Here is a 13,229-nt window from a genome sequence, read left to right as displayed (position 1 = left end):
GTCCAAACTGAAGAATAAAAGGAGTATTTTTTTTCCTTTCCTTACTGCAGAGTAAGGAGCAAGAATTGGCAAAGGTAACAAGTCGCTGGAGTTGGAGTCGAGTTGCATGGTTTGCTTTGGTTAACACAAGGTATACTAAACATGATTTAAGATTTTTTTTTTTAAAAGATTTATTTATTCATGAGAGAGAGAGAGAGAGAACGAGAGGCAGAGACACAGGCAGAGGGAGAAGCAGGCTCCATGTAAGGAGCCCCACCCGGGACTTGATCCGGGGTCTCCAGGATCATGTCTTGGACTGAAGGTGGTGCAAAACCGCTGTGCCACCGGGGCTGCCCTAAGATTTTTTTCTTGATTGTGCATGGTCATCCTTCTAAGCATCAGTTATTTCAATGTTGAAGTATAATGAAGCGCTTAAGATGTGGAGGCTGAGGGATCCCTGGGTGGCGCAGCGGTTTAGCGCCTGCCTTTGGCCCAGGGCGTGATCCTGGAGACCCGGGATCGAGACCCACGTCAGGCTCCCGGTGCATGGAGCCTGCTTCTCCCTCTGCCTGTGTCTCTGCCTCTCTCTCTCTCTCTCTGTGACTATCATAAATAAATAAAAATTTAAAAAAAAAAAAAAAAGATGTGGAGGCTGAGTACTGGTGGCTTGTAATTTTTTTTTTTTTTTTAAGTCAAAGACACTTGAAATCTGAGACCTGTGGAACCTCTCTCCCAGAAAACTCAGGTTGCACTTGTGTGTCATTTCAGGGATTTAGGGGATGCATTTAAATGTATTGTAGGAGGGGTGCCTGGGTGGCTCTGTTGGTTGAGCATCTGCCTTCAGCTCCTGGTTGGGGTCACTTGGGGTCTCTTGAGGGTCTCAGGGTCCTGGGATTGAGCCTCGCATCAGGTTCCCTGCTCAGTGGGGAGTCTGCTTCTCCTCCTCCCTCCTACCTTCTGCTCCTGCTCTATCTCAAAAAAACTAAACTAAAAAAAAATGTATTATTGGATTCCAGTTTAGTGTTTAAATTGTGGTGATTTCTTTTTATGATTGATTGCTCTGATCCTTTGCATCACCGATAACCATGTATTGTTAAAAATGCCAGTCTCGAACATTTTTTTTTTTTTTTTTTGCCTACCAGATAAGCTTGTTAGAAGTTTTCATAATTTGGTGTACACTGGCTCCAAGTAGGAGTCTCAGGGGTTTGAGAAAAATTCACAGGTTTCTACACATGGCCTTTATTATTTTGCTTAAAGCATCCCTGCCGCCCTTCTCCCCTCTGAGTCTTACCTGTTTTAGTTAAAAAACTTTTTTGTTTTTTTTTTAAGTTTTTTTAAAAATTTATTCACGACAGAGAGCGAGAGAGAGAGAGAGGCAGAGACACAGGCAGAGGGAGAAGCAGGCTCCACGCAGGGAGCCTGACGCGGGACTCGATCTTGGTTTCCAGGATCACACCCCAGGCCGAAGGCGGTGCCAAATTGCTGGGCCACCGGGGCAGCCCTAGTTAAAAAACTTAAACAAGTGATTTCTGATTCTTAACTTTGTAAGCTGTAAGGCACTTGTTTGCCCAGGACCTGGTCATTGGTTCACATTTCACTAAACATGCATAATACTGGTTTATAAACGTGCTATGTTGATTTGTAGCAGAGATCAGTAAACTCTTTGCAGAGAGGGCCAGATAGTAAATACTTCAGGCTCTGTGGGCTTCTTGAAACTGTTGAACTTTGCTTTTCTAAGTGTGAAAGTAATCACTGGACAAAAGGTAAATGAATGATGAACATGGCTGTGTTCCAGTAAAACTTTGTGGATAGTGAAATTTTGAATTCTGTATAATTTTTGTGTGTTAATATGTACTTTTGACCCCTCCCCCATTTAAATATGTAAACCATTTTTAAGTTCTGGGGCTGGACAAAAACAAGCTGTGGAACTCTGATTTATAGTGAGACTCTGCATTACCTGGTCTGCAGATTATTCCTGTTGGGGCTACGTTACTTTCTGGTAGGAACCTGAAAAAAGTGGAAATAAGAAGTTTGCCTGATAAATACCACATGCAGAGGGACTTTGCTAGTCTGAGGGCTGTAGTTCTTAACTCATTGGTTCTTAGATCCCCTTTGAGGATAGAATAAATAACATGGGCCCTTGTGTACCTGAGAAGGCATACCTAGGTAGTTATACCCTCCAAAGGGGCCAGGCTAAGAAGCTCTGTGTAAGGGAGTACGCATTATAAACTGGAGTTCCTACAGAGGGAGGTAATGTCCCTCCAAGTAGGCTACATGTGTCCTGCCAGTCAGAAGAAGCTAGTAAGTACTCTGTTCTGAGGACTCCTAACCCCATGGTTAGTGCTCAGAAAACCTACTAGCACATTCTCCTTCTAGCTCTACCTATTGTATGCTCCACCAGGCAGAATGGAATGGCATTTACAACTGTCTAAATAATAGCTTGCCAGGAAACCCTGTTTTAGTTTCTAAGTTAACAGACTGTTTTTCATTGATTATATTTTTAGTTGGCTGCTTCCTGATAATACATAGTATGTGGCCTTAATCTTCTGGTTAACATCTTTCTAAATCACAGGTGTCCAGTAGGGGAGAAGCCTATCTATGGTAGAGGCACCTGGGAAGAGGTGGCTGGTACTGGAATTGACCACTCACCTTGGGAACTGGTCTTTAATTTGGGGATTGGCTTTGTTTTAGGTTTGTGTGCCTTTGCTCATGCTACTTAACCTATCTAGAATTCAGTGTACACATCTTTAAACTTAGGAAGAGTGGATTAAATGGTCTCTGAAATGTTTTCTAGCACTGCAGCCATTATTTTATGGGTTTCTTTTGGGAAGACTGTAGACCCAGTCTATTGGGTGAGACTCTTTTTCAGCCTTAAACTTAGAATACTTTTCCAGACCTTGTTGCTGGGTTTTGAGACCATCTTTACATATCAGTGACCAATAATAAAACTTCGACAATTATAATGAAATGTTTGTTTTCGTAGGTAACTCAGATGGTATGTAAAGGCAGTTTTTATTAAGTGTGCTACCTAGGTATTCTAGTATACATTTGGCGTCTTTCCTTTTTAACGGTACTTTAAGAATTTTTGGTGACTTAACGTTGTTAGTGGTAACTGATAGTTTCTGACAACCGGCTATAATCAGGGAACAAAGTTCCTCAAAACAGCTGCATTTCAATCTGTGCACAGTGTAATTGTCATTAACTGGTTGAGTCTGGTTTCTGCAGAAGCTGCTTTGTATATCCTGTATAAGAACATCTGGTTTAAGCATTTAAAAATCTTTTAAAATTACCCTGTAGACACTTTGCATTTATTGACTTATTCTTCGATGGGTAGAATAAGGGTTTGTAGACTTCTTTCCATCCCTACCACTTACCATGGTTCATCCAGAAATACCTCCGTTAACATTTGGTTTTTCTTAGGTGTTATCCTTCAGTGGAATTTTAAACTTTGACCTGTGTGTGTGTGTGTGTGTTCTGTAAATTAGAATTTGGTTCAGAGACCCCAGGGCAGACTGGAACACAACGTCTAATTTCAATGAGTATTTTAGAAGGAGGAAAAAAAGAACACTTTTTTCCTGGTAAATTGTCCAAAAAAAAAAAAAAAAGTGTATAAAGAGGGGTTAGACACATGGGGCAAATAGGTTTTATCTCCTAGAATTCTGACTGAGTGGTAGCACTGTGTTAAGGAGGATTCTGAAGTCATGTCTGGTCTTGTGGAGAAGAATGACCTAATTTATTAACCATGCCTGCTATGGGTGGAGGAAATGGCCTATTTGGTAGCCATCTCTGGAATGTAGCTTTTTTTTAATTTTTATTTTTTTCCAAAATAGTAGTAGTCGTGGAATGGCTAAGAAGTGGAATGTTTATTCTTTAAAGATAGTTTAAACCTTCCTTTTCCTGTCTGAGTTAGTTTTTTTCTATTCTTATTGCATATATATATTTTTAAAAGATTTTTTTAGATTTATTTGTGTGAGAGAGAGAATGAGCAGGGGGTAGGAGGGGCAGAGAGAGAGAGGGAGAAGCAGACTCCGCACTGAGCAGGGAGCCTGACTTGGGGCGTGATCTCTGGACTCCAGGTTCATGACCTGAACGGGAAGGCAGACACTTAAACCGGCTGAACCACCCGGGTGCTCCTTACTGCATATATTTTTAGTGACCAGTTACTGGTAATGGTTGTTCTGTGATAATAGTATTTTATAGTATTATCCTATTACCTTTTCTACTTTCTGTACTATTCCATCAAACATTCCTTAGAAGGCAGACCTAAGCCTTTGGTACCTGGTACCTCATCTTAGGAAGGGGGTGGGGTCTACATAGTTTTTGATGGCTACTTATTTTAGACTGGTGCTTTGCATGGGACTCAAAAGTTGTGCTCCCGGGGTCTTCTATATATGGTGAGCAGTAGGGAAGAAAGGTTTTGGATTTTAAATCTTTACTACTATTTAATCTTTACTATTATTACAAATGTAGGGCGGGATGGGATGATAGTTAAGCACCAAAGTCATAAAAGGTCAGAAAGATGAGTTTCCAGCCCATTCTATCTGAACACTTTGATTACATTTCTCAGAAATAAACAGCATTATTGATATCCTTTATATTTTTTCATGAATATGCAGGCAATTGGTGCTAATATAGATTTTCTTCCTTTGTCCCTTTTATATGTAAATGAACCTGTATTTCAGCCCCCCCCCCCCCCCCCCCCGCAGTTTGCTTGTGTTTCTTAATATGTCTTTGGCATCTTTCCATATCTGAGCATATAGACCTAACAAAAAACTTCTGAGTAGATAGAAGTAGGGATAGAAAATCCAGATTGGAGGCCATGGTGACTGACTGCCTTCATTGTTTAGGTGTAAATTCCTTTATTCTCTACTAAGGGAAGGTAAATAAATTCTAAATATACATGATTGGAATATTTTGTCATAGCTGCTCTTCAGTTGCTAACTCCGGAGTCCGTGATTACAGAGAACTGTTAGGGGTTTGATTGTTTTTAGAGCTCCTAAGCAGGTGATTGGATTATTTACAAATTTGCAAACGGGAGCTGCTTCTGATTCATTTAGAACCAGTCAAATTTATAAATTCTTTAAAAAATTGAAAAATATTTTTATTGACTTTCAAAGGCAGAGTTTTTACAAATAATTTATTAAGAATTTGCAGTGAATTAATGTGTTCCAACACTCAGGCTTTGTTAGTAATGTCTGTAGGAGTAAATATTGTAGTCATGATTATCTGGTCAGTTATCTTTTGGGAGAGGTGGTCATTTATTGCTAATATAAAAAACTCTTTTCCACCGAATATTTTCAAGTGTGACATTTTTGAAAAGGCTGTATAGTAGCTTGGGCAGCATTTTTTTAAAAAACAGATTTTGATGTATGGCATTATAAATGACATTTTTAACAGTTCCCATTTTGGGGGTTTGAAATATTTGGACAAGGTTAAAACTTTAACACTTAAGATCTAAGCAGTTTGTCAATTAAATCAGATATATGACTACTACTTAAATTTTTTTTATACCATTTATAACCCTTAGCTTAAAGTGAGGAAGCTGGATTTGAGTTATAGTCACACTAGTATTTTTAGACTCTCAGTGAGCACAGGAATTAGATAATGTTGCCACTTTGAAAACTGAGCAGTTAGTGTTGTCTTTAAAAACAGGTAAGAAACCAGCTGGATTTTCTTTCATACTCCTTTAGGGAAAAGAAAATTACTATGAAGTATAGGTCATTATTCTATTTGGATACCTTGTTACATACCTACTCCACAGAAGATAAGAAAGTGACCTATTAAGAAAATAGAAGTTTTTTAATGGGAGGTTATTCAATGATTAATAATATAGGAATCAAAGTATCAGTTACATAATGTTTAAAAAATAATATCCAAACTGTATGAATTTAGCAAACAAAGGAAGTAGCTCATTGTAAAATACTTTTTATGTATAGATAACTTGGTGTGTGAAAATATTCTTTATATATATTTTCATGATACCTTTCCTAAGTACATTTTTAAATATAGTACAGATTAACAGATTAGATTAATTTTGCTAGAAAATGGAAGGACACCAGTAAATTTAAAAGTAATATAACAGAGGGATTCCTGGGTGGTGCCATGGTTGAGTGTCTGACTCTTGGTTTGGGGGGTGCACAGGGTGGGTGGAGATCCGAGCCCCGCACTGCTCTGCTCAGGGGGCAGTCTGCTGGAGAGTCTCTCCTCCACCCTCTGCGCCTCCTGCAGCATAGCATGCGCGCTCTCTCTTTCAAAAATAACAAATCTTTAAAAATAATATTATGGAAGTAATTCCAGTTAAAGGTCAATTAGATATTAAAGTGAAAGCATCTCATTCTATAAAGCGGAGTGAGCATAATGTGCACTTCGTGTATGAAAACTCGGTCATTCATCGATAAGTTATTTTAATACATAGCATTATGTGTAGGTGATAACTTAGAGAAGTAGTTCGAGGTGTTTGAGTACCTTCTAGAACTTCGTTAGTGCGAAATAAGTAAGAATGAAACATAATGGATAAAATAGATACTTTGAGGAGGAAACCTCACTTCCTGCATATGAGGCATAAGATAATTAAAATCCCTAGGGTGATTATAACTTCTTATATAACCGCAGAGTTTATGGCCTGTTGAATGATCCCTGTTCTGCCACAGAGAGTAATTCTAATAGCTGGACAGTTTGTTTTCCTCAAATCAGGCCCTCTTTCCCAGGATAGCATTGAATAAACATCGTCAAATTCTTAATCATCATTTTATTCTTTTGTAAAACCCCTTCACTCCTTATCCCTGAGGTCATTTCTCATTCTTTCTTCCTTAGAATCACATACCAGTCATGCCTCCCTGGGACCACACCCAGGTCACTGAACTTGTTCTCTTTGGCAAATTCCTGAGCCACCTTGGGGATGGATTCCTTCAGCTAATGGCTGCTCTTCTGGCATGCTGAGGTTTTTGCCCCCAGTTTCAATCTAAGGACAGTTGAATTTCAAGGTTTTGAGGTACCTTGCTTTCTCGTTTATGTATTCCGTATCCCTCCATAATCCATGAGTGGTAATCCTATAGCCTTTATAGCAGTTATCCCAGTGGAGCTACTTGTCTAGTTACTTGCTTATTACTATATGTGTATGTTCCCTTGGGCCATTCCTTATTTTGTTCACCGTATCTTGGGTATCTAATTCAATACAAATTTAATCGAATTAATAGTTAATCCACTAGTTCTAGCCTGTGTGAAGAGAAGATTGAAGGAAAGTGATTTGCGTGTAATGTCAACAAGGATTGTGATATAATGGTGCCTATGGTTCCTGAGGAGATGGTGTTCTGTGCAGCCACCACAAGTATCTGACCCGCCCTTCCCTGCAGCGGAGATGCCAAAGGATTGTCACTTGCCAGATCCAGTCACGACCTCCTCTTACTTGGCCTTTCCAGCAATGTTCCTACTATAATCAGGCATCCTAGGGACACCTGGGTGGCTCAGCAGTGTGACTGCTTTCGGCTCAGGGCGTGATCCTGGAGTCCCGGGATCGAGTCCCACATCTGGCTCCCTGCATGGAGCCTGTTTCTCCTTCTGCCTCTCTCTCTCTCTGTGTCTCTCATGAATAAATAAATGAAAAAATCTTAAAAAAAATAATCAGGCATCCTAGATAGTCTTCCTCTTTTTGGACACAAAGTCCCAAATGCCTAATAATTAGTATTTTTATCTGCCTAACTGTTCTGCTTCTAATGGTGAATGGACACCTTCTCATGGTGAATGGACACTCCAGGCTCCTGTAAATTGCATCACTTTGAGTCTGTTTTGATGAAATCAGGTAGAATGTTTGGGGGAGGACTGAATCCAGAGTTATGGGTGCATCTTCTTGTAGCTGCCCTGTGAGGGTATGTTTTGCTCAGGATCCTCTCCTTGATGTCTTTATTTCGTATTTAATTAAAGAGGATCTCTGTTCTCAAGAACTCTATAAATTTTTAGAGACCCATGTGGAACACTGAAATGATGATGCAAAGCAAGAATTGATTATTAAAATAACACATTGAGGGGCAACCCGGGTGGCTCAGCGGTTTAGCGCCGCCTTCAGCCCAGGGCGTCATCCTGGGGTCCTGGAATTGAGTCCCATGTCAGGCTCCCTGTGTGGAGCCTGCTTCTCCTTCTGCCTGTGTCTCTGCCTCTCTCTCTCCCTCTCTCTCTCTGTGTCTCTTGTGAGTAAATAAACAAAAATAAAATAAAATAACACCTTGAAACCGGGTGAAAAGGTTCATGAAATGAGCTGAACAGAATGTAAGTGCTTCTAATGGGAACGGTGGGCCATGCTTAGTGAGCCCCGGGAAGAGGTGGGATTGGGGGGTAGGGAAAACAGGGCAAAACAGCATCAGCAGACGCTGAGTGTGGAAAGAGGCCTGGCCCAGCAGAGGCGCAAGCCTAGTCACAGGGAGATGTTTCGGAGATGTGCTTGGGTAAGGTTGCCAGGGGCCAGGTTTGTAAGTGTGCAACAGAGGGCGGGATTTGCGTAGGGAATGACAGAATGACTGGATGTGGTCACCTATTCAAGAGGATTGTAGGCAGTGGAAGGGAGGTGCTTAAAGCTATGCAGATACAGGTGTTGGAAGACAAATCTGCCGGCAAAGTTAGGGAAACTTGAAAGACTCCTACCTTCTGAGTCAGTAAGATTTGACAACTGGATAAAAGGTAAAAAAGGATGTATATTAGTAAAGAAGTAAGCAAATAGTAAGATTCTGGAGGAGAAGATGCTGTGCAGAGTAATGTGGTAGGTTACATGTATGTTATAGTACCTTGTTTTGCCCAAAATGTTGTGCTGCCACTTGGCTACCTCCCCTTTGTTCTTCAAGACTCTGCTCAGGGAACTTTTCCATCAACCTCTGTTCTACAGAACCTTGTGCATACAGCTGTCAGGCACTAACCATTACGTAATCTCTGTTGACTTGTCTGTCTCCTCAGCTAGAGTTCCATGAGGTCAGGAACAGTTCTTTTCCTCCAGCGCCTTCTGGTAGATTAGGGATTTACATGTTCATGGGATGCATTATACAGGCTCTTATATCTTGTTGCTATCTCTGAGTGTTGGGAGTTTTAAGTAATTATTACTTAATTCTGTCCTTGAGATAATGATCAGCCATGCCCTAAAAGAGTCAGCAAAGGTAATGATGAGGAGGGCCCTCTCTTTTCTCACACCGGCTTCTATTGAACAGTTGTTTGAAGTGTACATCCACTGTATTGTGTATCTTAAAGATCCTAACATGTACTTTGATTTCGTGATACAGCAAGTAACCCCAGGTGAGATAGACCAGCTTGATGTCAAGGTTTAAGCACATCCGAGCCACAGAGGAAATTCTGCACAGTAACCCCCATTACCATGCCAGGATCCCTGGAGAAGTACAGCATAGCATTCTCAATTGTCCTTTCTTCTCAAGGTCTTTCAGGGTGGTTGAAAATGGAGTTCATTAGGAGGAAAATACTATTTTTATTCTTTCACTTGTGTAATTTTGCTTGAGAGAGTGTTTAGGAGCATCATTCCGTTTTGGCTAATGCTTGCGTTTTTCATTTAGTGACTGTTGAACTGGGTGTTTACTCTGGGAGTTGTGTTTGAATGTTTGGGTTGGGTGAGGACTGGAGGCTGAAGTCTAGGAGGAAGACTTTTTTTTTTTTTTTTTAAAGATTTTATTTATTCATGAGAGGGACAGAGAGGCAGAGACATAGGCAGAGGGAGAAGCAGGTTCCATGCAGGAAGCCTGCTGGGGGACTCAATCCCGGGACTCAGAGGATCACGCCCAAAGGCAGCCGCTCTCCACTGCTGAGCCACCCAGGCGTCCCTGCACACCCTTACTTTTAAGGAATTCCTCTTTAGATAGCTTACCCTCCCTCCTTCCTTTTTTAAAGCTCTTTGGTGTAAATAGGTTTTGGAGACCTGAAGCTATTGTTAGGAGTGAGTGGTCCTTGCTTTTCCTTTTTTTCCTTGGGCCTCCTGTTGGAAAGAGAGCAGGACTGCCCTCCCTGGAAGGTTGGAGGAGTGTTTAGTTGTCATTAGTTGGTGTTTTTGGCATGTAGTGACAGGGCAGGGAAGACAGTCCTTCCAAGTGGGGAGTTGGCCACAGGTGTTTGTTGGCCGTGGAAGCTTCTGACTGGAATGGGCCTGCCCCAGGCCAAGTTCTGGATTGCTTGAGTGTTACTTACGGGTGAATGGGGCTCTGCCGAAAAGGGGTGGGTGGGTTCAATGTAGGACTGTGACCCCGCCCCAAAGTATGAAACCCTAGCCCGAAGATAGCCCATGGCCCAGATCACAACTCATGTTTGGGCTGCCACCTGGTAAATTCTTTCGTTAATGGTTTTTGAAGAATTCATTGGTAAACAAAAAACCAAAAACCTTAACTGGTGAGTGTCTCAGAAAGAAAATATCAAGTATTAGAATTATAGATCAGGGGCCTGAGTATTTTAGTGTATCCATGTAGGTCTGTTTGATAGGTGGGGAACAGACTTTATTGTATGATGTGTTTTCTGCTTTTTTTGGTCAGCTCTTTTATAGGTCCATTTTAGAGTAGAGCTTTGAGTTTCTAATTTTCTGTCTTGTTCCAATACAGTGGTTCTCCACATTTTGATCCACAGCATTCCTGTGCACCATCCTGTGAAAAACCTACCCCACTGTAATGCTGCGATTCCCAGTGAGGGGGAGCTTGGGATGTACTTTCCTTGAGGGGCTGAGTGGGTACTTCTGACAGTGAAAAGCCCTCCTCCCTCATTGGGATTCATTGCTTTGCAGTAAGATCACATTCCTAAGTATGTCAAGGGGATCAGTAATTTCACTTTGGAAAAGCTTTTAGGATTTCTTTAAAGAGCCGCCTGTGTGAATATGACCGGGGAATCGGTCTTTATAATCTTGGTCCACTGTCCTCTTTCCTGAGTAGTCTTTCTCTTACCTGGTGATGCTGGAGGCCTGTTAACCACTTGGAAGGAAAGGAGTCCGCAAGGTGGGCCAGGTGTCTGGCTAGGATAGGTTGGACCAGGCTGTAAGGAGTTGGGTGAAATGCGTGAAATGCAGTGAAATTGGATTTGGAATTCCCAGCTCCTGCCCACAGTATGACCTTGGGCAAGTTGCTGCTTGAACTTCTTTTGGCTTCAGTTTCCTTTTGAGTGAAGGAGAGGGGGCTGTATCAGATAATGTCTGGTCCCTTCCTCTTGTAGCTGTGAATGCTGCTGAGCGTTTGGAGATAGCTGGAGGAGATATTTACTTTCCTAATACCCCATTTATTTTGTTCCTAGAACTCCAGGTTATTTGGCTTTTAGGATTATTTTAGCAAAATTTGCCTGAGAAGCATAATCATGCCCAGTGCAGTATAAATATTCACACATTCAGGCACAGCCTCACTCCCCATCCCCCATACACACACGTAAAATATGAATCTGTCTGTAGTGAGGAAGCACTGTGCTCATTGCCGCGGGTTTTTTTCTGCAGTGCTTGCCGCCAGTCAGCTAAAAAGACTCCTGGAGTAGTTGTAGTGATAATGTCACTGGAACTAGAGAGAAACCTGGCACCTTTGGGAGACCTACTGAGAGACCTACTGATACGTGACTTCTTTACCCCTCCCCCTCCTTTTTAAACCTGTTCTGTTAATGATTGCACCTAATTATGTATCTTTGGTCTTTTTACTGTTTACAATTCAAATGCTACTTAAAGCTGATTGTTTGCTTTTGTGTGCTGTAAATCCTGGGCTGCCATCTGAAGCACAACTTGATGATTGTGTATTATCATCTTGGGTTAAGTGCTGTCTCATTGCTTTGCAGGCTGCCTGCTGTTTCCCGGGGAGATCATGAAACGAGGTCGCCTTCCCAGCAGCAGTGAGGATTCTGACGACAATGGCAGTAAGTCCTGCTTTGTTGTTCTTGGAGCCTACCCGGGTTTGGGTCAGTGTGAAAACATGATTTTTTAATGTAATGCTTTAAATAGCTGAGGCCCTTCACATATCAGGCAGGTCAGAGAAAGCCAAGGCCTAGAGACATCACATGTGAGTGTGATACTCCAGGTCTGTAACCCAGTCTTTCTGGTGAGGTTGACTGCAGGTGGGCATTCCTCAGGCTTCTGGTGTGTTATCCAAGGATGAGTAATCCAGTTCTAGAAGTCACTGGTATGTCTGCTTTTCCTAAACATCATTTATGGCATTTAGAGTTGCTATTTATGAAGAGGGGACTTAATTGAAGCCAGTTAATAATCGACTAGTCCAGCCTGATACAGAGGGAGGTTGAAGACTGCTTAGTGTATGTGAAAATATTAAGCATCGGTTTTCAGTAAGTCGGGGGTCCATGCTCTTCACTTGATTTTGAACGTGACTGTATTTAATACTACTGCTGTCTGCATCTCTGCTCTCTGGCATCCTCATGTTTTCACAGTACAGCTGAGAACCAGAAGTTAGTTGGCTTCCAGGCACTCAAAATAAATGTCATACAAGCTTCTGTGTATTGAGAAGCTAACATGCTACTTGAAGAGCTCCTCTCAGATAATGAGGAAATTTTGTACCTAGCACAGTGCCTGAGCTCCAGCCCCTTAGCTTATGTTTTATATTACAGATTAAACTCAGGAAACCTGCTTGCTTTACTGCATGATGGGAAAAGTATCAGGCCCGCTTTCAAGGAACTCAGACCTACATGAAATCCAGTTTTGACCACAAAGTCATTAGGGGAGAATAGAGGTGTCTTTTTCATGCTTGGTGGAAATGTATATATGCGGGCACAAATTCAGAGAACAGAAGGGGCTGGGGAAATGCAGGATAGAGATTTGGGCAGGTCCTGAAGGAAGAAATAGTTATTTGGCAAACAGGACTATTTTTTAGGTTTCTGGTTGAGCACAAGCTGTAAGTTAGCACAGCTTTGCAGCTGAAGGTGGCCACACTGAGAAGTGTAGGGGAGGGGCCCGAAGCATGAAGACTGAGACTTCAACCTGGCACCCTGGGTGGGAGAGAACTCCACGAGGCTCTGGGTTGGGAGCCTCCAGTGCAGGCATGGCGTGGGCATGGGGAGTGGCAGGGTTCGCCACTCCCCATGGGCATGGAGCAGTGGGGGTGCGGTCACTGGGTGGGGCGGGGGGGTGCATGGGCATGGAGCAGTGGGTGCACAGTCATGGGGGGGTGCATGGGCACGGAGCAGTGGGTGTGCAGTCCTGGGGCGGGGGCGTGTGGGGGTGCACGGTCACAGGGCAGTGGGTGCGTGGTCACGGGCCAGTGGGTGCGTGGTCACGGGGCGGGGGTGCCGTCACGGGGCAGTGG

General features: G+C 42.4%; 1 protein-coding gene across 12 annotated transcripts in view; it reads left to right on the top strand.

Annotated features, from left to right (window-relative positions):
• JADE1 (jade family PHD finger 1) overlaps positions 1 to 13,229 on the top strand; it is a 61,722-nt gene that overhangs the window by 6,918 nt on the left and 41,575 nt on the right. For 10 of the 12 annotated variants that reach the window (XM_072755261.1, XM_072755256.1, XM_026014300.2 and 7 more), the window contains exon 2: positions 11,755 to 11,832. In XM_072755261.1, coding sequence (XP_072611362.1) covers positions 11,781 to 11,832 — 52 coding nt within the window. In that variant the 5' untranslated portion in view covers positions 11,755 to 11,780. Of the gene's footprint in view, positions 1 to 106; positions 131 to 6,792; positions 6,971 to 11,754; positions 11,833 to 13,229 lie in introns of those variants that run through there. The other 2 variants (XM_026014302.2, XM_026014303.2) reach the window with 2 other exon arrangements.

This window comes from Vulpes vulpes, chromosome 4, assembly GCF_048418805.1.
Source record: "Vulpes vulpes isolate BD-2025 chromosome 4, VulVul3, whole genome shotgun sequence".
In the NCBI taxonomy this organism is placed as follows: Eukaryota; Metazoa; Chordata; class Mammalia; order Carnivora; family Canidae; genus Vulpes; species Vulpes vulpes.
The sequence above is the reverse complement of the archived record's forward strand: the minus strand, read 5'-3'. Positions and strand labels throughout refer to the sequence as shown.